We start from the raw sequence: 25,627 nt of genomic DNA, 5'->3' as shown, positions 1-25,627 counted from the left end.
AACAAGAAAAAGTTCAAATTAATATTACAAAATGTTATATAACTACTAAAACACAGAAAAGGAAATGTAGTATCAAATTCTTGATTCATCTTTAATGGATATTCTCCAAGAGTAAGAGGTTTATAGGCTAAATCTGAAAAAGTTGAAAATAACTCTTTTTTTCCCTTCTATGGTTGAGCTTTGTTTTAACTTCAGTTAAATATCACCATAGGAAATTTTCCATTTACATTTCTTGTTAACTAAATGCAGAGAAAAAACAAGCAACTTTACGCCACTTGGATACTGATTTTATCCTTAATGTAAATTATTTTAACTGTAAATCTTGATAAAATCTACAGCTGTCATAAATACAAATTCTTGACTAATTAAAAGAAATAGAATAAGAGTCAAATACAAATGTCTTGAAATTAGTTCTGCATTCATTTTAAACTGCATTTGATTTTAATCAAAATTTTTTAAAGAAAAAATAATATTTATCTGCAATATAAACAAAGTCCTGTTGCTGATTTGAGATGTGTATTATATATAATATCATATATAATATTATACACACACATATATATAATATATATACACACATTTATAATATAATACATATATACAGTCACAAATTTTCTTAAGATCATAAAGCAAATCTGTCTTGGCATACCCTCATTTACACAAATCTGATGCATCTTTCTGGGTGTTTCTTTTTAAAAGTAAAAAAAAGACAAAGAACCACATACACCATGGAAGCTTTTTGCCAGTTTCTCAACTGTGGCAAGATTTTAATGTGCTACCATAAAGAATAGCAGTAAGATAAGGGATTAATGAAATTTAAGGTGCTGATCAAATCTATCATTCTAAAATAGATTTTTTTAAGCTACAAATGTATTTTAAATCAGCTTGTGAGTTGAGCACTAGATATTTAAAATTTGGCTTTTCATATGCCAACATATATTAAATAAAGAGATAAGTTTTTAAATTTTGTTGAGTAATTGGTATGGCTTTAATAGATAGCTTTAATAATAATTTTCATTTATAGTACTTTAGCCAAGATTTCAATAGGTAGCCAAAATCTATGACTATATCTACCAATAAGTAGAACAAAATAGACAAAGATCACTTTGTTTTTCTAGACACTAAATTATTCTCACACTGGAATGTAAACATTAATACAATAAGCTCAGCAAATAGGATAATGTTAGAAAAGCATTCCTTCCTAAAAGTTTATAAAAATGTTATAATTTTAATTTTCAATTTTAATTTTATAGCAATGTACTGAATAGTATATATTTCCTAAAGGTGAGCTTTGGCAAGAATATTAACCAATTACCACCAGAAACAATAGAACCAACCTTAGCCAAGGCTTTGGGGATTGTGTGATATTAATATTTTATATTTTGCTACTATCTGAAGATACTGTTATTTAAAGTGCAGGAATCTGTAAGTTAAAGAGATATTATTATTTCAATATACACACTTAACAGACAAATTTAAAGTCAATGGGTACATATCATACAGGATCTTAAAACTCAGAAAACTATAAATTAAGGATACATTTGGTTGAGTTATGAGGCATACTTTGTCCTTTAAAATTGTAAAATACATTATGTAAGAAAGAGTATATTAACGTGCTTGCTAACTCTTTCGGAAAACCTAGTTCTATATTATGTGAATCAAATGTTAGACAATCCTACAGATTGTCTCCTAGGGTTTAAGAAGCTTCATGCAGCCATAGAATTTTAATACTGATTTTCAGGTTCAATACTCCAATTTTAATGGTGAGGAAATAGTTCTAGAAGTATTAACTTTTTTCTCAAGGCTAATATTTTGTCTTTTTACCTGTTACTGGATAGAACCACTGGTATTATTTTCAAACTATGTATGTACTTAGGCAGCACAAATGTCAAGGGCAAGTGGGGGTTATTAATCCTAAATTATCTAAAAGTTTCATATTAGTTTAATTTTTAGACATTGCTAGGTTCTATATAACTTAGACATATAATTTATTTCTACTGGCTGTTCTTCAGAGAATTTAATCTACGAGGCTTGAAACTGAGCACAGTTCCTAAAGATTGTGGGAGAAAGAAAAATGGAATCAATGTTTCTCAGTAGTTGCAAAGATCTTCTCAGTGATTTGACTAAAATTTCTTAAGCTTTTCTTTATTCTTGTTCATGTGTATATGAGAGCTCAATCAACAACCACTATTCTTTTATTAGTATTAGGCTGTCTCATAGTTGTTTACGGAGTTGTTTTTTCCCAACAGTCGTGATGAATTTGTACTCCTATAACCGATACTCTCTTATCTCTCAAGTACGATCTGTAAAATCAATGATGTATTCTCTAGGAGACAGCATATAATTAAATGGCCCATCCAGGGTACGATTCATATCTTTGATATAGGTAGTCATACTAAAATATGAAAATAGCATGATTACTAGAAATAACTGTATTCCAAATCATAGCAGACAATATTTTAATTCAAATTTAAAAAGAAATTTGAGAAGAGCTATTTATATTTTGAAATTTAAATTTTTTTTGGACAGAATGGGTGTTAATTCTGAGATATTGATGGTCGTACCACTAAGTGACTGTGAAAGAAATCCAAGGACAAGGTGATTTATTGTGAAAGTCCATGCACATGTGTCATTTTATGCCCAGAACACAATCTGAGAAAAAGAAATATGGACTTAATGTCTTAATTTTTGAAAGTTTCTAGAAGAGTCACACTCTCAGTTTGAATTGATATTTGTACTTTGAAATTATACAGTAATGAAGTAAAAAGGAATATTTATGCCTTACTCTCATCTGTTATGTGGGGGCAAATATAAAAACAGTTCCTTTTGCTTTTGTTTCTTCTGGGACTCAACTCAAAGGAGAACTCATTAAATTTTCACTTTTTCCTAGAAAAATGTTACATGTATATGAAGGAAAAGGATCTATAATCTATAATTTCTGAACTTAATTTGTCTAGAATTGAACAGGGGAAAATGTTTTTTAAAAAGATGCTTAAACCAGCAGGAAAGAAATAAAAGACAAGAGACTAAGTGGGAAAGATTAAGACAAATTCTTCTGAAATATAATACATCACATCAGTTATTTAATATGATTATGCCTAGAACATAGCTGGTAGAAAATGTTTCTCTAAAAAAGGATGCAATATGAGCAAGATGTTAGAAAGTGAGGGTTGAAATTATAAGGAGAAACTTTTTATACAAGATGACCATGTTATTGAAGTTCTGGTAGTTCTCAGATTCTTTTTTTAATTTTGTAATGTGATAGTTTGGTTGTTTGTGTACTTCATTTTTAAGGTTTTTTTCCATACAGAAATATAATGAAATTATGTATATTATAGGCTGAAATGACTAAACTGATGTGAAAAAATTGTTTTCAAATACTAGACATCATGATAAAATATTAACCAAACATGCTTTGTTTGTCAGTAACAAAGGAAAAACATACTAGTGTTAAGATAGAATCCATTTTCTACATTAGATTGATCTAGTCTTAAAACCTTATTTATCATTGTTAAGTGAGTGTCTGTAGGTAAGTGGTTTTTAAATTGTTGAGTGTTTTTTTAAGCAATGTCTAGACCATGCAGAAGAGATGAAATGGTTACTCCATCTGAATTTACGGTGGCTCAACATTGTTTTATCCTGTGCATATAACTACTCATACCATTGAAAGACTATGGCAGCAAATAAATGGAAAGATTAAAAATGCCAAGTGTTTTTTAAGGGAAGTGTCCATGTAGCTGATTGTAGTTCTACATAAATAAATGAATCACAAGTGGAATAAATAGTAAGTGGCATAATCAGTACGATTTGCTTATCCTTGGAAAAACCTCCCTGATTTGTACTAGATACTCACCAACTGGAGAGAGGAAGATAGAATAGATGACTCTAAGATTCTTTTTTAACTGCACACATTTATAAAAAAAAAAATCTCACTCATTGAGTCACATAGTGGTAGACAGAAAAAAACTTAATGAAAAAAATAATCCTAGTAAAACATCACTATAATAATTTTGATAGGTTTTCTTGTTTAATGTGTCATTCCTGGGATAAATGAAACTTCTGAAAGATTATATAGTACATCAAAGGCATTCTGTTCAATAAAGGAAAAAGATGACTAGAGCTACAGAGAGCAATCAACTGGGACTCCCAAAGGGAAATTTCAGAAGTTTATGGTGGAGTAATTAAGAATACTCTGCAAAAGGTAATAAAAAGTCTTTCTGTAAGGAAGAGACTGTTCTATCACAAACTGATATTATACATGGACAGTGGCTTATAGAAGACAAAAGGAAAGTAAAATAAAATTTTGATAAAAAGAAATAAAACAATGAAAAAAGAGAAGTAGGAGTAAAGCATCAAAGCTTACTATATTAAATTGCCATAATTAGGTGTTTTCCTTCTCTGATGTGCCACAATTTACACAAACGCTAGGTAAATTATATGGAACAGTACCTTCCTTTTAGCCTTTAGCTGTTCATGATACTTGTCACAGGTGTCTCCAGGGATCTCTCCTCCCCAGAGAGTGATTCCAACAATGGTGTATGTGATACCCATGACGAGCAATGGGAAACAGTACACCAGTATAATGACAATAATATGGTAACTGCAAGAAATAAGAAAAACACATGCTGAAGAGCATAATAGAATAAATAGTGGGACTTTGAATTCATTCCACTTTAAATCTTAATTGAAAATGCCAAAGATTATCTCCACATTTTCTCTAAGTCCTCATTTCACAAATCCATCAAAATACCATACTGTTGTCACCTACAATCGTCCAAATGCTATCAGTTGATCTTCATCAGTCTTTACCTCATGTATGAAAACTATAGCTGAACTGCAGTGCCTGTTTAAACTACACTCGTTCTCCCTTGCCTAGAGGCTCAGGATGGATGCCTTTCCTCTGTTTGGTAATTGTTGATCTAACCTTATTAAATGTATAATCAGAGGAAAAGAGATGGGACAGAATAAACTGATCAACTGACATTTTCTCCTATGTAAAACTATTATATATATCCTGTAGTATCAGTCATATTTGAAATAAATTGGTTTTCATCCAAATGAGAAAAAGTAACTAGATACTCTGAGTCACATTGGACCCACAAGCTATTTGACTATGATTTAAAAATCAGATAAAGACATTTACATGCATTTTTCCAAAGTCATGGCACATGTGATTGCATCATTAATTTGACATATCACATACAGATGTGTTAGTCACACCAAAATCAAGAGACTATAAATTATCAAACTAAATTCTGAGATTTCATAGCTTTCAATCAAAATTATAAGGATGTAATTAGGGAGGAATAGGAGGACAACCAATAACATGATAGTGAATTAGAATTTGTGTAAACTTTTGTGTGACTTCCAGTTTTAGGAAGGCTTTAAAGTGATTAAAGAGTCTGGTATGCTGGTATTCTCAATACCTGTGCTTTTTGTGTAAAGGGACTCAAATCTCCGTGCCTTTCTGTGCTTGTTTGCTTATTAAGTATTAATGTCAATGGGGATTTGATTCAGTCAACAAATAATATTATTATGATGATTAATTTTATTTTGTTATCATACAACTAAGATTTATTAATAATACCTAAGGGAAGGAATGCAGTTTTCAGTTTAATAACTGCTGCCTGCTTTTCCTTCAGTAAATACTTTCTAGTGTTTTTCTTTTAAAATCTGGACTCTGAGTAGAGCAGAATTTGATTAAATGGGTACTTTAAAAAATGACCATTATATTTGCATCATTTGCTGTTTTTAAAGGCAAAACAGATCACTAGGTAAGAATTTTATTGAAATAAAAGTTAAATGGTCAGAATAAGAAACAAAATGCAAACAATCACACAGTTATGTTTTATTTTTCCCTTTGCTTTTCTTAAGGTGGGTCCAAAATATGAAATACTAAATTCTGTTGTATAGCATCCCTATTTCCTTTCCAGTCCAGTGCTTAAGTTTTTTTAATGCTAAAACAAAGGAACACAACCAAGAACCTACCAGGACTCCCTTTCCCTTCAGCCAGGCTTCTTAAAAGATCAGTCCACACCTTTCAGTTCTTCCCTTCTCACTTATTTCTCAATCTATAACAACCTCACTTTCCTTTGCGATTTCATCTCCAGTAATCTCATTGCCTCCTCCAGAAATGCCCCAGAGCTTCCCCATATAGAGGTCGTCACATTTTTCCAATCAGAAACCTTTGTAACTTATACAAACTAATTGGCCATATCATATTGTAGTATAATATTTTTATGTGTCTCTTTTCCCAAGGAATGTGTGAGGTCTTGGAGGAAATGTCTGTGTCTTATCTGCTTAATTGTTGCTCCCAACCTATAGTTCCTCAAGTGATCAATACATTTAATTGAAAATTGTAATAGAGCATTAACTTACGTGAAATGTTGTTTGGGACCTTCTGGCCATTGCACATAGCAAAGAGTACGGCCCGGCAAGACCTTGGTTTTAGAGTAAAGACACTGAGGGAAGGCCAGTAGAAATGCGAGAATCCAAATACCTCCAATGACAATCTTGGTTGCTGTGGCAGAAAGTCTGGGTTTCAAGGGATCAATAATGGCCATATACCTATATAAAAACAAACAAAGCATTTTGTTGGCTCTCTTGTTAACAGAGTTTAAGATGAGTTTCAAAGGAGTTTCAATGGCCAGGGTTCTCTCTTTGGGTAAACAAATTGGTAAAAGATTTTGCTTGTGGAGAGGCAACATAGAATAATTATGGCAAGTCTTAGGAATCAGGCAGATTAAAGTTCAGATCCTATTCTGTCACCTATTTAACCTTTTTGAACCTCAACTTCATTATTTTTGAAATAGAAATAAGAACGTGCACTTCTTGGTGGTAAAATCAAGATCAATAGAAATAATGTAAGTGAAAGGTGTTGATTATTTGGTGCTGTGCCTAGCACATTATCACAACTCATAAATGTCTGCTGAACAGAATTGGAAAGGTGCATATTAAGGGCTTAAAAATATGAATTATGTACCCCAGGACCTCCATTTTTCTTCTGTATGTTTAACTTTTTTTAAAAGAAAATTCTAGAGAGCTAATATAGATAATAGCTATATGATTGACAAAGATAAGGAACCCCTAGGAAGGATATTGTCAATATATCCATTTAAAAGCACCCAGAGACAAGTTCAGGATTTACATAAGGACAAATAAATCAAGTTTAATTGAGGCGGTGCTTTCCTGTTACTTTCAAAATTGAATTCATACTGCATCGTGTAAATATTCATAGTGTCTATGTAACTATATATATCAGAATTGTTATAGGAAAATATATTGAGGCTCTGAAAAAACACACATATATTTTTTTAGAGTGCGACTTTTTGGGACATTGGAAACTCTTTGAACATAATAACAAAAAGCAAATTTTATTCATGTGGTAAAATAGTAACAATATGTCTGGGAGAATCAAATTCCTGCCTTAAATTTGATAATATGGCTAATGGCCAAATTATGGCTAATATTCAGAGTAGACAATAACATGCACTGTAGCATTTCTCTCGTTATATTGAATTGTTGCTTTATGGTGTTCCCAGAGTCAGACACAGCATTTATCAGTAAATTTTACTGTGCTGAACTGAATATTCTTCAGTTCTATCATAATCTTTTACTTGTTTGCTTGCTCTAGATATTTTTGAATGCAATTTGAGTGGGTAGGCAGTTGATTTTTTAAGACTAAAATGAGAAGTTGAGTGACATGAGCAGATTTACAGCCTTGTACACCTACTGTAGCATGGATAATTCAAAATAGACTGCAAACTTCTTATTTTTTTTTTGTCAATTAGTTTAATGTAAATAAAATTATTTCCTGACAGGTAGAATATTATTTTATTTGAATTGTATAGACACAATCAATTTATGTTCTCATTAACTAACACTTCAGTGAAAGTAGAAATTTTGAAACTTTAAGTTGACATTTTTGTCATTTCTGGTCTGATCTATTATTCATTCATTCAACCAAACATTTATTGGATACCTACTATAGTATTCCAGACACTGTAGTAATACAACAGTGAGAAAAAATGGCCTTCACAGAGTTAATAGCCTAATGAAGTAGATAGATAGTAATCAAATAATCTCACCAATAAATGTAAAATTACAAATGTAATAGATGTCACAAAGGTAATGTTTATGGCCATCTAAGTGCATTTACTGGAAAAAAATATATTTAGATTGTGAATTAGTCTTTCCTAAGAAAAGCATTCTGGGTTGAAACTTGAAAAGGTGACTAGACAAGGCAGTGGAAGGGTGAGGGTTGCCAAGATTTCTGGGAGAACAAACAACATGTGAAAAACTCCTGTGTTAATGGTGAGTTTTTATATGTTGAATTATGTCCCCTCTAAAAAGATATGTTTAAATCCTAATACCCAGTAACACAGAATGTGACCTTATTTGGAAATAGAGTTTTATATAGGTAATCAAGTTAAAATGAGGTCATTAGGGTGGGCCCTAATCCAATATAAGATACAAAGGAGAAATCTGGAAACAGAGAAACACAGAGAGAACGCCGTTTGAAGATGAAAGATCCATCGACAAGCCAAGGAATGCCAAAGACTGCCAGCAGTCCACCAGCGAACAGGAAGAGGCAAGGAAGAATTTCCTTACAGGTTTCAGAGGGAGCATGGCCCTTGCCAACACTGTGATTTCAGACTTCTAGCTTCTGGAAATGTGAGAAAATAAGTTTCTGTTGTTTTGCCGCTCAGGTTGTGCTACTTTGCTACAGTCGCCCTAAGAAACCGATTTGATGGGTAAGAGTGGGAGAAGAATTGTGCACCTGAAGAATTAAGGGCTAATATAACTGAAGCATTGAAAGTGAAGGAGGAAAGTGGTTTGAGAGGAAGTTGTAGGGCAGATCATAGAATTTTGTCGTATAGAAAGTAATTGAGGTGGTTCAGTCAGAGGAGGAGAGTAATCAGATTTTAGTTTGGAGAATGGCTTGAAGGAGAGAAAGAATTAAAATAAGGAAATAAGTTACCTTGTTATTATTTTGGTTTGGGTGAGAGATGATTGCTGCTTGGAATATAGTGTTACCCATGGAGACTGACTTATGTTAATGATTGAGGAAAATAAAGAAATGTTGAACTATGGTAAAAGTGGAGAGCCAGTTGGCCAAAGAAGTAGATAGAATTGCCAGGCACTGCTGAAGACCAATCTGAAATTGGTAATTAGGAATTCACTGCGGCATTTCCTATTCTGTGACTCTCTCCAGGAATAATAATTTGCTCAACAGTATGCATGAAGAAAATGGATCCTTAGGGTCATCCAAATAAACATCCTCTGGACCTTGAGAAGAAATGATACAATACAAGATATAATCTCATGCTAATGGTTGTCAGTACTTCATTCTTCCTTTAAAGAAATACACATCTTTGACATGATCACATTATTTTCCTAGGTGTTTGAGCTTCTTACCACCACTTTTTCCCCACAATGAACAGATTATCAAACACATTAGAGTCATTTTAGTATGATTATTTCACAAGGAATAGCTGAGACTGGATTCTTCACTCTTCCAATTAGCATATCACCAAAACAAGTTTTAAAGTCTATTTTTATTATCTTTTATAGAGGCTGAAATTCCCAGAAGTATCCATTGAAAGCTCGTATTTTTAATGCCATCTATTATTAGTTTTCCTTTCCACTCTAGTACTAGACCAGTTTCCTTTACCACTAACTTTTTTTTTTCTGATATAATCGAAGGGGTCTTTTCTATTTACTTTGATGTCTTTTGCAAAATAGAATTTTTTGACATAATTTTTCTTTACTTACTCTCAATAAGTAAGCTTTTCCTTTGAAACAGAGCAGTACCCTGCAGAGCCTTCCCACGGACAGACCTTTTACTTCTCCTCATGTCTCCCACTCTTGTTTATAAAAAAAGCTTTAGCCTCCTAGGCCTTCCCTGAGTTCCAAAGAGCAGATTTAATCAGAGAAGAGAGATAATGTAGAAACAAAGGAAAACAGTCAAGCAAGACAAAATAGTAATAGTTTAGTCATAAAAGAAAGTCAAGGATCTTTAGTTCCTCCTCAAAGGCTACAGATAATATCCTGAGCCATATCCTTGAGTTTTTTTTCAGAAACTAAAACCCCCATCAGATGGAAGAAGCTAACTGCACGCTGACCACTAGCACACAGACCCCAGACTGGTTGGAACCAGAAGATTGACATTGTTAACTTTAGAAATACCACCTTGTTACGTCACCACCAACCAATCAGAGAATTGTGCATGAGATAATCACACAACCTGTGACCTTCACCCTCACACTGTCTTAAAAAACACTTCCCTGAAAGCCATTGGGGAATTTGGGTCTTTTGAGTATGAGTTGCCTGTTCTCCTTGCTGGCCTTGCATTAAATGCTGTGCTTTCCTTCACCACAACCTGGTGTCAGTAGATTGGTGTTGCTGTGCATCAGGTTTGGTAACATCATTTTGCAGTTGTTCTCTGTATCCTGTTTAATTCTTCCTTTTGTTCGCGTTTTATTAAGCTCTATTTCTGGATCCTTATGTGCTTCTATACATTTAAAAATTTTGGTATAAAGACAGTGCAGCCTTCAGCTATTTACTTAATTATATTAACTATGCAAAGAATATTTGCCTGAAGTGACATGGATTTTACTGTTCTCCAGTTTGCTTCTGTCCACAGTGTACACTGCTTTGGTGTAAATCCCAAATATAAAATGCTTTCTGGCTATTATCTGTGCAAAATAAATATTAGTTGCAGTAGCTCATGAGCCAAAAATCTTCAACTTAATGCTAGATCATTTTCTGCTTTGACAGATCACTAGAGAGAAATATAATCTTTTTTGAAATTGCATTTTCTCAAATTTTATTTTGTACCTTTTCATAAATGCTTTAAACATACTTAAGGTTGAGCCAATTAATTGTTTGTGAATATTATCTAAATTTCTAAGTGAATAAGCATTTATTAAAATAAACACATACATATACATATATACATTCATAAGTATGTACACATATAATAGGAACTTCAAAATATTACCCCTCAAGAAACAAATCACTTGTTCATTTACTCTGATTTCTTTATTTATATAAGTAAAATGTATACACTAGCATTTGAGGGAAATTATATTAAAAAATAAAGCATCAGAATAGTAAAACTATTTGATTTTCATTGCATATTCTTTCAGTTTAAATTTAGCAATTAGATTTATCTATTCATTTATTTTCTGAATATCAGCTATTTATTTCCAACTATTTCTTGAATGCTAACTTTTTCCAGGATTGTATTACATTCTTTGATCATATTGATGAACAAAGTAGATATGATTCCTACTCTTGTGGAGTTTAGAGAGTAACACGGAAGAAATACATAATTCAAATAGTTACAAAATACATAAGAAATTATTACCTAAATGTTGCTTGGGATAGCATTGCCTCTTGGATTTGGTTAAACTTTCATTGGATCTTTAGCATAATGGTCTGTGTGAGTTCAGTGCCCTCTCGCATCATTTCTAAAAATTTCCAACCTGACCTAGTTGGTATTCTCTGTTTCCATTTTTGAATCTCTGTAAAATATACTCATTTTACCTAGTGTGAACCTGAATGCAAAGTTGTATTGTTATATGACTTCCACAAAATATCCAATTGTATAAAACATTTCAGATTTCAAAATTTTATTGTGTTTAGGAGTTTACGGGAGGGGAGAATACACCACCATTATTCATCCTGATGGTTCCAAACTCAACTTTCTTCTCTTTGTTATACTCCACTTTATATTCTGCAATTTCCAAAGACCCTATATGCAACATAGGTGACCCTATCATTTATATTCCCTTGAGAAGGTTAGCCCAGTCCCCCATTTCCTCGTTAGACTGGTCTGTCTAGCCCAATCCTGTGGTAATTCTGCTGAATAAAACTGTCCCCACTGTGTACACTGTGATGTTATGAAGTCATGTACTAGTGATTGTAAAACATAAAATAGGGAATTTGACCTAATCTGGGGTATAGGCCAAAATGATGGTAGATATGTTAGGTATGTCTTCCCTGAGGAAGCAACATCAAATCAGAAGGATAAATGGGGGTTAATCAGAGTGAAGGTGGGATGAGAATAGAAAGTAGAACAATGAGTCCTGAGGTTGGAGAAAGCATGAGATACTTGAACTAAGGAAGGCCAGCTTCCCTGTAGCACAGAGAGAGAAAAGCAGAGGTGTTAAATGAAGATGGAGGTGTAGGTATTAAGCATGATTTCACTAATACAATATATTCAATATACATTTAGATTTTCTTTTTAACAATTAAAGCAATAATTGCTAATCCCTGTTAAATATTTATTATATACCAGACACTATTCTGAAAGCTTTGTATATAATATATAATTATATTAGATTGTATAATATAATGATCTTTATATTCTAATTATTTATAGTCATTAAAACTATACCAAACATTTATAAAATGATTATATCAAAATGCTACTTCATTAGTGATCATTACATGAAACAGTTTCTCCTTAAAATTTCAGACACAGATTTAGAAATGATTTTCTGTATCAATATAAAACTTACTGCTAAAAATTATTTTCTGCTTCTTATACTATCTCTCGTAATAGATAATTTAAAAATCAGAACATAGTAGATTATTTCATCCATGAAATATAAAATTCTAAATCAATTTTTTGAAGTCTAATTACTAACATTTTGTGTCATCTTTGTATTGTCTCAGAAAATTAATAGGAAAGTATTTTAGATAACCACTTTTAAATAAATCACTTCAAAAGCACCAATTGCACAAAGTCACTCTTATGTTATCAACCATGTATTAAAAACAACTTTGTTAAGATCTTAATTTCCTATGAAAATACTTTTGAACTCTTGGCAGGTTACTTTTGTGGAAGAAATGCCTTCATTGAAATATATTTGAAGTTGAATTCATGTATAAATATTTTTAGTATTCAACATTTTATAGAGATGACACAAGATACTATACATAATAGTGTGTAGTATATGTAACTATATATGATCTTCTATTTATACTATAAGGTAACATGCTTCCTAAAATGCATACAGAGACCTTTTTCAGGGTAATAGAAGAGACATTTAATCAGTTTTATTTCATTTTATAAATGGAAGAATTTTTTGATGAGCAGAGAATTCAAACAGTTGTCCAAAAGTGGAGGAGTTAGAAGAGTAAGAGCTAAAGAAACTCCCAAGTGGGAGCAATAGACGTATCACAGAGTAATCAATGGGTAAAGGAGGTAAAAAATTTTAATGAGAAAAGACTCAAGACACTTGCTGGCTCTAGTCAAATATATGAAGAAATGTAGTGTAGAACAGGCATTAGAACAGTTTTAGCTCACCCTAAGGGGTAGAGCTAAGACTATAGTTTCTGGAGAAAGATGAGTTACAACTCGCCAAGGGCATATTGGGTTATCTCCAGTGGTATGGAGGTTTTTGTTTTTCTTTTGGTCTCTGTTGTTGAAAGTACTCAAGAATAGAATGAGTGACCATTTATTGAGAGAATTAAAGGACTATAAACTTCCAGATGAGTAGCTGAAATAGATGAAAGTGAGCTCCCTCACAGCTTTGAGGTTCTAATTTAAATCAGAGGTAGATTGTCAGAAAGCTAATTATAGTTCCAGGCCCTTGTGTTCAGGGTTATGACAAGAAGCAGATTGATGGGGACAAGTAGTGTTGGAAATTGTGTATGTTCAAAGTAACTGTTATTACTTTGCGTAACTTGCGGAGTACTACAAGTATAACTCATACATCAAATTGTATGGAACCAAAATTTCCTTCTATTTATTAGCTGCTTCTTATGATTATTTAGCTTCTCTTTTTATATGCCTTCTAAGCATATGATTGAATAAAGCTACATATTATAATTAGCACTACAAGTCAACAGGCTTTTTTCTTAACCAATAGCAACATTAAGAGTGCTATGGGAATGAATGAAAATGATTTTATATCTACTCTCCTACAGTATGAATGATTACAGAAGAAACATAAATATTTCTATATATATATGAAAATATGTTTATGTTTCATTAATAGTTTTCATTCTTGGTAAAGTAATACTTTTTGCATATGCTCATTGTAAGTATTATTCATATGTACACAGGAGTTATTCTGAATCTCTTCCTTTTGCTCATTTCCTTTGCACAATCATACATCTTATCAGTCTAATTTCCTACATCACCAAATGTGCTCCTTCCCTCCCTTCCCACTTTCAATGCTTGGACTATTGAAACATTATCTTTATGGGCTTCCCTGCTGTTACTTTTTCCCAGCTTTTTCATAATGTCTTCAAAGTGATCTTTCTAAAACTTTTCACTGTTTCTTCACTTCTGACAGGATTAACTGCAATTCTGCAGACCCTTTACTACAGTGACACTGCTTGTCTTATCTCTTCCCCAAATTTACTGTATTGTATCAGTCAGAGCTCCAGGAAAAACAGATAACAGACTGGAATGGGAAAACTGAGGGGAGTTTAATAAAGAGGCCGTTTACAAAATTTAATGAAGAAGCCATTTATAAACCACATTTTATGATTGAGATTAAAGGAAACCAACTTGAAATGAATGTTCCCAGGACTAACAGTAACAAGGAGTAGGTGTCCCCCTTGCTCCAGGCCTGGAGGATGAAAGGATCCCATAGTCTGAAGTGAGGAGATGGAGGCTTAGCAAGGAGCACTTGATAAGAGATGTGTGTACAGCTGGAGACTAAGCAATCCTGAAAGGCAAGGCAGGAGAGGTAGAGATAGCCCCGGAGTCACTCTCCTCTCTTCCTCCCATCCCCTCCAGGGGCTCCCATTAGCTCTGGCTCCAAGAAGAGGCCAGAGAACTAGGGACCCTCTTGATACAGTCAGTCCATAGTTAGCCTAATGGGAAGGGGGCAGAAAAAAGAGTGGATGGAATTGATGGTGAGTAGATCTGAACTGAAAAAAACAGAAATTATCCAGCTCAAATATCTGTTAATGATTTCATGTTTTTTACATGCTAGTTTCCTTGCTGGAATGATTTTTCTCTTGCTCATATGTTATTCTGAAGTTCTATGACTGGAAAACTTTTACCTAATCTTTAAATTCCATTCAGGTTACAGAACGATCACTGTAGGTTCCTTCCCTTCTTTCTGTCCAGAATTAGTTTTTACCTATTCAGTACTGCAACAGCATTATGCTCATACTTTGATTTTAGCTCATTGGAGATTTGATTTATTCTTCTCTGTTCTGTAGCACCTAACAAAGTATCCGTAGTAGTCAACATGATTGTAGAATAGTGACTGCAAATGGTGGTTGAATATTTGGACACGTGGATGAGTGAAGAGTTGTTTATAAATGGAAACTTGAGTGTGTGCACAATTTTTAAAAGAAATTTTTTTCTTAACTTTGCTAAATGGGAATAATAAACATAACATATAAAATGATTATGAGGTAAAAATGACATTAAATAACACAGTGTATTCATGGAGACTTTATGTCAGACACAATATACACATAACCTAGATCATCATAAATTATGTTGAAAAAATGAAACACTTGATACCAAAAAAAAAAAAAAGCTATTGTGGAAAGCTTGAGACAAAAACAAACAAAAATAACTTATTTAAAGTGATTCTTAGGTAGTTATGATTACAGTGGAAAGAAAAATGAGTTCATTCCAAAATTTTGATCTAAGGATTAAAAAACTTGATATCATCCCTAGCTCTTCCACAAAAACCTATTCCATCAGAGTAGTGCATTATAGGTTATTTCTCTTCTAAATCTTTCCTTTTAAAACAATTTCCTCCATGGAAAGTAATGAGGTCTTCGATGCAACATCAATCAGGGCAACTAGTGCTCAATGGTTCAATGATTAAATGGAAATATTCAATGTTATAGTTGTAGATTCTGTAAGTCCTTTGGATGCACTAGGAATCTCCACACTTTATTCACTGCTAAAAAGAAATTTGGTATCAAACCATGAAAAAACATAGAGAAACCCTAAATCCATGTTACTAAATGAAGGAAGTCAATCTGAAAAGGCTACATACTATCTGATTCCAATTATGTGATACTCTGGAAAAGGCAAAACTATGGAGACAGTAAAAAGATAAGTATTTGCTAGAGATTTCAGAGAAGTAGGGTTGAATAGGCAAAGTATGGAGGATTTTTAGGGCAGTAAAAATATGCTGGATGATATCATAATGATGGATACCTGTCCTACACATTTGCCTAAATACATAAAATGTATGACACTGAGAGTGAAGCCTAATGTAAGCTGTGGACTTTGGGCAATTATGAGCCAGCATAGGTTCATCAGTGGTAACAAATGTACCACTTTGGTGGGAGATGTTGATAATAGATGTGCATATGTAGGCGTAGAGGATATATGGGAAATCTGTACCTTTCCCTCAGTTTTGCTGTTGACAAAATATTTCTCTAAAAGTAAACTCTTAGAAAAAAATATAAAGGTATCATGAGTAGTTTGAATAGTGTTTACCTTCTTCGTTCATATAACTTTAAGAGCCAACATCTCTTCTATGCCTTGGAAGAGTGTCATACTCTTTTGGAAGTTTGAATCATCTTCCAACATTTTATCCTTGAACCTTAAAGTGGTGAGATATCTCTGAGAGTTTTTTTTTTATGTGAATATTTTTGCCAATGTCACCTCCTCTGGGACATCGTCATCATTTGTCACTATCATCTTCCTCATTTATGCTAATAAATTCACCTTTACTCATTTTCCTCTGCCTACATATTTAGAGTCCCTTGTAAAGTGACTGTGAATGTTCCCTTGTTTAGCTCTTCTTCTTTGTCTCCATCTATACTGGATGTGAATTTCACTTTCAGTGTTACCATTTTTTATTTCTTCACTATACTTTCATCTTTGTTGGCAAGTCCTTCTTTTGATTAGAAATTTTTGTAAGATGTCATTTGAGCTTATCACTGAAAGACAATGCGGCAATGCAACTATGTGCTTTGCTGTCTGTGTGTGAACTGACTAACAGATAATCAGTGAGCAATCAGTAACAGATTTTGAAAAATAGGAATATGATTGTCACTGATTATGAAGTACATCTGTTATTGATTCATGGACTGCGGAGCTAGCAGCTAAATTTTTACTTTATGTAAGTATTCACAGTTAATATGACATGGTAACTAAACTTTGAGCCATGCTGTTGAGGGGACTGGTGTTAATAATGTTAGCAACTGAAATTTGTGCAAAACAAGAAGTGCATATATAGAATTGTGCATGTATAGAATTGGTTATTGTGTGTGTGTTCTTTAGCACATGTGTTTTATTTTTGAGCTGCTAAAACTTTAAAACGGTATCCTTTTATATGTTTCTAAGGAAGCCTGTTTCACTCCTGCTTATTAAAGATATTCTCAGCAATGGTTTTGTGACTGGTGAATGGGGACTGTCAGTAATTTCTTACATAGAAGAGCTTTTTAATCTATTGTTAAAAGTAATATCATTACACTAGTTTTGTTTGATTCTGAAATAACATAGTCTTCAACATGAAATTTAGGTTATGTAAATCTTTGTTGCAGAGTTATTGAAATATTTTTATTTAAGGAGTAAACATTTCAAGCTAATGAAAACATGATATAAGTTTAAGAGTTTTGATTTACTTTACACCATGCAGTTATCTTATTGGAAAAAAACTGCCTTCATATCCATATAATTTGAAGATATAAAAAAATCCATACATATGGTACTGTGACATCTTTTAATTCAATAAGTTTATTCACTCAGAAATTCTGAATTGTGACTAATAGTACTTAATCAACATAAGCACTCAATTTGTGAGTATTTTAATTTCTTCAAAATTGTTCCCTATACTCATTTGGAAATCTCCAAATCTTTTTCTTGTAATCATCTATAAGGTGATTCAGCTTAATATGATAATCACATATTAGGTTGTATAGAATATTTTAAATGTTTTGTTTTTACTTAAAATAGTAACTACTCATAGCCAATTTATTAGGAGATATTTTCTATTCCTGTGTAAAATAAAGAACTTTAAAAATGCTTCTACATTTCTATGCTTTTCTGCTCTATCACTGTAAATGTGCTTTCCCCTGCTATGTTCTCATAGTTACCATAGACTCTACTTATTATTCATTTACTCAGTTGAGGCACAGGTCTAGCCTTGTCCTCGTGGAACTTACAGTCCAGTAGCAAAAAACAATAAACATTACAGATGAACTAATTATGTAATATTTTAGAAGGTTATATATGTGATAAAGAAAAAAATTAAAGCAGTTTTAAATAGAGTATTCAGGGTTCAGAGGTAGTACAGGTAATGAACAATGCGGCTTATATGAAGGAAGAGTGTTTCACACAGAGTGCAAAATCCCAAGATGGAAACATACTTAGTATCTGATGGTGGAGCAGAGCAGGTTGGAGCAGGGCGGTGGAGAGGTGAGTAGTAGAAGATAATGTCATAAAGTTACAAAGGACCAGCTACTATAAATTGTAAGAACTTTGATTTCTATCCTGAGAGAACTGGGGAGCCATTGGAGGATTTGTAGAGGGGTTATAAGATTTGACTCATTACAGGATCACTCTACTTGTTGCACTGAGAACAAACCAAAGGGGAACAAGAGCAGGGGTAGGGAAACCAGTTAGATGAGAAATGATACTGACTTGGATGAGGGAGGCAACAATAGACATCTTAAAGAGTGATTAGATTCTACATATGTTTTGAAAGTAGAGGTGATTAGATTTGCTGATTGATTGGATATAGAGTATGAAAGAAGAGATGAGCTGAGAATAATTCCAAGAGTTCTGACCTAAGGTTCAGATTTTGACCTCAGAAGATAGAAGGAGGAGTAAGTTTTGGAGGAATGGCAGGAACTTAGTTTGGAACGTGTAAATTCTGAGATGCTTATTAGACATTCAAATGGTGAAGTCCAACAGGTTGTTGGATTTGGGACTCTGAAATACAGCTGAGGGGGTTCAAGTGGAGCTATTAATTACAGTTTCTTTAGAGTATGGGACATATTTATTTTGCTTATTCCCATGAATAAAAATAGCTTTACAATGTTTGTTTAGTACTTAGAAGGTACTCAAGAAGTATCTGTGGAGTGAATGACTACAAATATAGTGTAGTACGCTGGTAAATGTCTAATCACAAACACTCTGAAGGGAAAAAAAAATACAGAAACAAAACAAAACTGATTTCTAGCATTTGCACATTTCTGAGGTGTAAATACTCCTGCCATGATTTCAAGCTACCAAAGGTAACATCACTGAATGCAAAGTTGGGAAGAAATGTGCACAGTTAATTCCTTCTAGCCAGTATAAACCAGCTCCAGAACAGAACTGAGCCCTCTTATTGCTTACATAGAATCAGATACACATTTTTCTTACTTACAGGTGTGTGTAAAAGAAGAATTAAATAACCTTGATACTTGGGCAGATTTGAAGGAAAAGAAATTCATTGATGAAAACACAAGCTCAAACTAAGAGACTTAAGCAAATATTTTAAAACCTTTGTCATATACCAGACTAAATAATAGAAACCCTGAGCTAATTTATCCCTGTACCTTTAGGCAGTATTCTAAATTACTCCACACAGGTGAGATAGCTTTATATGGTTCCTGGATAAAAGATTTCACATTTTGCAAAATTATTCATTGTAATATTAACAGTTCTCTCTTGCCAAAGATGTCTTCATGATTTCTAAGTTAGCCTAGATAGTGTGTTTTAAAATGTTGCCATAAAGCATCTATTAAAAAATATCTATACAAATTTAAGCAAGTTGTTCTTTTTTGGAGTCCAAACTCTCTGGCATATATAGCAGAATGATTATTAGGTCTTTAAACAGTATTTGTTTAAGTAATTAATACTTTAAAATTTTTACTGTGGTAAAATATATCAAACATAAAATTTACCATTGTAACTATTTTTAAGTGTGTAGTTAAGTAGTACATTCACATTGTTGTGCAATCATGACCATCATCCCTCTCCGGAATTTTAATTAATTAATAACGTGTTTTGTTTTATGTAAAAGAAATGCATTTTGTTGTAGTTAATTAAAAAAGGAAAAGTATAAAGGAAAACAAAATTACCCAAAGTCTCACCATTCACAGCAAATCAAATTTGTATCTAACTTATTGCACATATAGAATTACATCAAACTGTCCCAATCCATAGTCAAAAAATTCCTCATGTGTTAGAGATCCTGCTGAGTCTAAAATGGGATTCAGGCTCTGACTCTGTCCAATGAAGTGGTGGGCTGCAAACCCCACCATTTTGCAGCATTTATTTAATGTACCAGTGAGAAAGCCTCAATAAATATGATTTATGCTCAAAGCAATGATGCATAGGGAAGAAGAGGTAGGGCCAATTCCTCATCCTGGACATTTGGTTTAGAGCTGAGCCTCAGGGAAAATGTGTTGCAAGTAGGAAATGAAGGAATGCTGGTCATTAAGAAATTGTTAGTGGAGCAAAGATTAGGGACAGGATTTTTGTTCTAAATTCTATTTGGAACACAAATAGACATCACAGGAACTTCAAGCAGAGGGTAAAGTTTGTAATTTATGAGTTTTGCAGATTTGGATGCAGTATGTCCAAAACAGCCATCTGGAGAAAGACGTGGCTTCTTCCAGAGAAACTGTCATGCTCTGTACCGAAGTGTTGACGTTGCTTTCTTTTTTCTCTCTCTCTCTCTTTCTTTTTCTTCTTTTGGGGGATAGGGTGGGCAGAATGGAAGTGCTAAAGAGGACTACTGATAAACTCTCATCAGACCTTCCTAGGGACTCTTTGCAGTAATTGGAGACTAGCAAGAAATAGATTACAAGCAAAGGTTATGGACTGAAAAAATTTAGATATGTATGTTAATGTTAGCGCATTTTCCTAGAGACTTGAGAGAATTGATACTGTATTCAAGTGTGATTTTTAAATTTCTACATAGAATTTTATTCTTAGATGACCCATCATTTATTCGTTCATTTTTTTAAATTGGGATTTTTAGTTGTTTTCAGTTCTTTGAATTTTGTTTTGAAAAATATCTTTGAACATATTGGCAAATTGCACCCCTGAAAGATTTTTGACAATATATACCCAACTGTTAGGTTAAACCACATGAAATGTTAATTGACATTTTAAACTATAAAAATTGGCCATTTCATATAGTTCAATCTAAAAGTGTGTGTAAAAATGCCATTTATTACATACTTAGCAATCTCTGCCAATTTTAACAGAAAAAAGTTATCTCATCACTTTAATTTTTATTTATTTGATGACTTTTATGATTCATTTATTCAGCAGTCTGGATTGTGCACTTACCATGTACAAGCCAGCGTGAGAGGCATAGGATGCAAAGAGGACTAAGAACAGAACTGAACTTGTCTTCATAATGTTTACAAGCTTATTAGGGGAGATTATTAATCACATATTCTTAAGTATAAATGCGAAATTTAATATGTAAAAATGCTATGACTAATATGTACTAAGAGAACCTATAAAGGGACATTTAAATTGGGAGGCTTATGGAAGGTTTCTCTTTGAAAGTGACATTTGAGCTGTTATCTAAATGAGGAGTACATTCAGCTGACGAGGAATTGGTAGAAGGGAATTTGAAATAGAAGGAAAATCGTGTTTAATTAAGGCTTTATGGCAAAAAGATAGCATCATAAATTTTGGGACTTGAAAGAGGATCAGAATGGCTAGAACATAGATTAGGACAGTTGAGTTATGGTATCAGTTGAAGTCGGACAGGTCATGGGATCAGGCTATACAAGGCACTACTGTCTGGGGTAAGAATATTCTTCTCATAAGAACTTGGGAAAACATTACAGCATTCTAAGAAAGGGTGCAGAAACATGTTCTTACGTATGTTTAGATGGATTACATATGCTAGGGTGGATTAAGACTGGATGTGAGGGGGCCAGTTAGGAGACTTTTTCAGTAGGCCAGGAAAGATGTGATGGTAGCTTGTATTAGGGAAGTAGGGGTAGTGATAGAAAGAAAGTAACAGATTTGGGAGCTATTTGCAGTCAAGTGCTCTACCACTGAGCTATACCCCCAGATTTGGGAGCTATTTGAACAACTGGATGGATTCTTGAGAACTTCATTCACTGAGTTCTGCTTTGGCACAAGCCTTTGACCTTCTCAGAGAAATGCTAAACAAACACCTGTGGGAAATCTTCTTTTGCATTTATGACACTGTGGTTGAGGACACTGTCCTCTTAACTAACCATACAAAACATTTCTTGAAATTCATATATCGGAAGTTCCTAAGCCCTCAAGGAATGTGTATATATTGCTTTTATGGGAGTGCAAGCCATATTACTAACTGTATTTTCTTTTTTGTGTGTTCATCAAGAGTCTCAGAGACATGTTTGAAGTCTAACTTCCGTAAACGATTAGGAGTCTTTGACCTGAATGTCCACATTACAAATTCACTCTGGTGTTGCTCTCATTTTCTATTTTCTCCAGTTTTAATTTTTCATTTATTAATATTCATCTATTTTATTGTATGGATTACTATGTATCTTCTATAATCCATAAGAAAACCAATTAGATAATAGAAAAAGATGGAAACTCTTCATTCAAAAGTGAAAAATGGAGCCATGGGTTTGAATGAGATCACTTGGGAGAGGAGACTAAGTAAGGACAAAATCAGGGCCAGGATTTGGCACTGAGGAACCTATGCATTTAATCAGTACATAGAGGCAGAGAATCAAAAATACATCCATGCAAAAGAGTCTGAGGAGGGAGGGAGGTGGTCAGGAAAGTTGGAAGCCAAGAGGCAGTAACCTCCTGTGAGGAATTCTACTGATAGGTCAAGGAAATTTAGGACTGAAAAGTGCTCACCAGATTCCTCAGGGAGGCTCTTTGGATAGAGTGTTGGGAAAAGAGTTCAGATTTGAATGCCTTGAGAAGCAAATAGCAGGTGAGGAAATGGAAATACAGAATATAAGCAACCCATAATTTAATGTTTGTTAGACATTTCTATTTCTTCTTTTGTGAATTCTCTACTACTTTTATTCTTTTTATATTAGAGTTATATATTTTTATTAGTGTAAGGATATGTCATATATTCAAGGGTTTTTTTATGTCTATTAAATAGAATGTAAATTCTTTTTTTTCCCAGTGTAGTTAATGTAACTTTGATATGAAGTGGAGTTCTGCTAGTTATGTAAGAGCCACTTCTGATTACATCTTACTCTGTGATGATCTTATATTTCATCCATTCAATTAATATATATTTATTGCTTTCACTATATACTCAGGGTTAATTTTATAAGAATTTGCACTATAATTTTAATAGAACATTCACAGCTCACTACAGCAGTAATTTTAGTGAATGCAAATGAGATATTTCAAAATCCTTGAGTAAGAACTACAGATTGTAAAAAGAGCTAAAGAGTCATAAATTTTCTAAAAATAATCTTTTCCAAAACATAATTTTAGTTACTATTTTGCCAAGAATGCAAACATAAAGCAATTGATCTTAGGCTAATCTCATGCAGTTTATCCTCTGGGCTAAATAATGTCAAGTCTTACTGTCACACTAATAAAGCATAGTAACTGCATGGGCAGTGGCTTTCCCCAAAATAGGGAGGAATGAGGGGATTGGCTCAGGCACTGGAATTAAAGACTGATAAAGGAGTTTTTAAAAACTCACCAGGTGTTTGTATCCATAATATTTAAAGCAATGGTAAAATTTACCACAATACATTTAGATAATTTGTTACCAAATTGACGCCTCATGATTATTTATGACTATATATTTTATTTGTCCATAATAAATTTCAAAAGAAATAGAGGTTCTATCAGTGCTTTGCATAACAGTTAGCTTTATGAAAAAGAAATTAAAAAACAAGGTGTAGCATATAAGATAAATTTTTAATCTACCTCGCTAAAAATAGAACTTAGTTCAGTTGGATTAAATATTTATTTTAATAATTACTTCTATCAGGTGTCCCTGGGTTTGAAGAATGTAAAGTATTTTTCTGTGTTTGTTAATGCTTTTGGAGTATTAAATAAAACATATTGTATTACTTCCTTAAGATTTCCTGGTAAAATATGGTGACTGTCATTTAAAAAAATTCTTTAAATATTTTAGTCAATACTGGACCCTGTGCCGTGAAATTATCCTTTTCTATATATTAACAAACCTTCCTAGAGTTTCTCACTTAACCTCAAAAATGTGCTTAGAAAATGGAACAAAATATAATCTATTTTCTAATATCCCCATATATCAAGTGGTGTTTGCCATAAATTTAAAAGGATAATGATTTTATTGTACTAACTGTTCTATTAATAATTTTCTAGCATCTACATTTTCAATGAAAACATAGGTTATATATGTAACATGTGTTATACATACATGTAAGATATATAGCATATAAACAAGTGCTAAATTCTAATTTAAATGAAAGTAATAATGTTGTCTAATTAAACCCTGCAGTCATCACAACTCCCCAGGAGCCATAAGAATGGAGAGGCTATGCAACACGTCCTGGAGTGGACTGCAGTGGTTTAAATCTTGGCTTAACTCTGTGATCTTGGGAAAGCTGAGCATCTTTTAGATAAATGTTATGTTTAAATGTTACATTTCAAAATGGCAAATTTGTGAAGGATGGTAGAGAGAAACAGGGACTTTTCATTGGCAAATAATTCCTCTGTGTGTGTGTGTGTGTGTGTGTGTATGTGTGTATATGTGTGTGTAGGGATGGTGAAGCAGCCTGTGTAGAACTGAAAGATGATTTATTTGCCAATAAAAACACAGCTTTGCAAGAATTTGTAACAAAGCAAAAGGATAAGATGTTTCAGGATAAGATCAGAACCTGTGAACTCACAATGAAATTTTTAGTAAAGTTACTAATATTATATTAAAAATGTGGAATTAAAAATCAAGCAATTCTCTCAGTGCAGAATGAGTGCAAAACACTTCAAGGAAAACCCAATACCTTTTACTCAGCAAAATTTGTGACTGTTGGCTTGAGGTTCTCCATTTGTAAAATACAAGTGTTGTTTATTAAAGTGATATCTACAGTCCTTTTCAGGTCTAAGATTTCTGAGGTCATAGGAGGTTGCAAGGACTTTGATGAACGAAAGACCTAAGCGCCTGAGTCAAAGCTGAAGTAGTCTTAAAGCTTAGAGGATCTTTTGGTTTTAGGCAGAGGGACAGAATGAGTTGAATACATTTTCCATGTAGGCTGTGAGGACACAATTCAGTTTATATTAAATGGGGATAAAAAACACTCACAATTTGACAAGCCAAGTGTTAACACTGCAGTCTAAATGATGTATTCCTTTATCAGTTGAAACCTAATTAGGGCTTATATAACTTGACTGTTACTTCAATAAAGCATTAATTACATAGGAAAATATAATTTCTCTGAGCACATACTGTTAACTATGTTCTGTATGGGGCAGGAAGCCCATGCAGCCACAACCAAAGGCACCATGACTCACCTGAACTTCCTCAGAGGGGTCAACCTTGCCAACTTGAATCAATGCAATAACTGCAAATACCACAGGACTAGTTTTCTCAGTTCATGTTTTATAAAACACTAATGCAGAAAGATTTTGTGGACTGGTAAACTTGAGAATTCTAATAAATGTTGTATTTGTATAGCCTTTGATTCTAAAATAAATTATCTCTATTTCTGTAATTCTTTTTGTCAATTTTCTGCTCAAATAAAAGTTTTTTTAATTAACAATTTT

General features: G+C 33.1%; 1 protein-coding gene and 1 non-coding gene across 2 annotated transcripts in view; both read right to left on the bottom strand.

Annotated features, from left to right (window-relative positions):
* The window catches only part of TACR3 (tachykinin receptor 3), a 62,876-nt gene that overhangs the window by 34,373 nt on the left and 2,876 nt on the right, over positions 1-25,627 (bottom strand). The window contains exons 2-3 of the mRNA XM_010980658.3: positions 6,379-6,567; positions 4,450-4,600 (exon numbers count right to left, since the gene is read on the bottom strand). Coding sequence (XP_010978960.1) covers positions 4,450-4,600; positions 6,379-6,567 — 340 coding nt within the window. The remainder of the gene's footprint in view (positions 1-4,449; positions 4,601-6,378; positions 6,568-25,627) is intronic.
* LOC116149004 (small nucleolar RNA SNORA20) lies at positions 3,566-3,695 on the bottom strand. Its single transcript, XR_004132650.1, has one exon. It is a non-coding gene; the product is annotated as a small nucleolar RNA SNORA20 (small nucleolar RNA).

The sequence above is a fragment of the Camelus dromedarius genome, chromosome 1 (assembly GCF_036321535.1).
Source record: "Camelus dromedarius isolate mCamDro1 chromosome 1, mCamDro1.pat, whole genome shotgun sequence".
Lineage (NCBI taxonomy): Eukaryota > Metazoa > Chordata > Mammalia > Artiodactyla > Camelidae > Camelus > Camelus dromedarius.
Note: the sequence above shows the minus strand (reverse complement) of the source record. Positions and strands in the feature narration are given on the sequence as shown.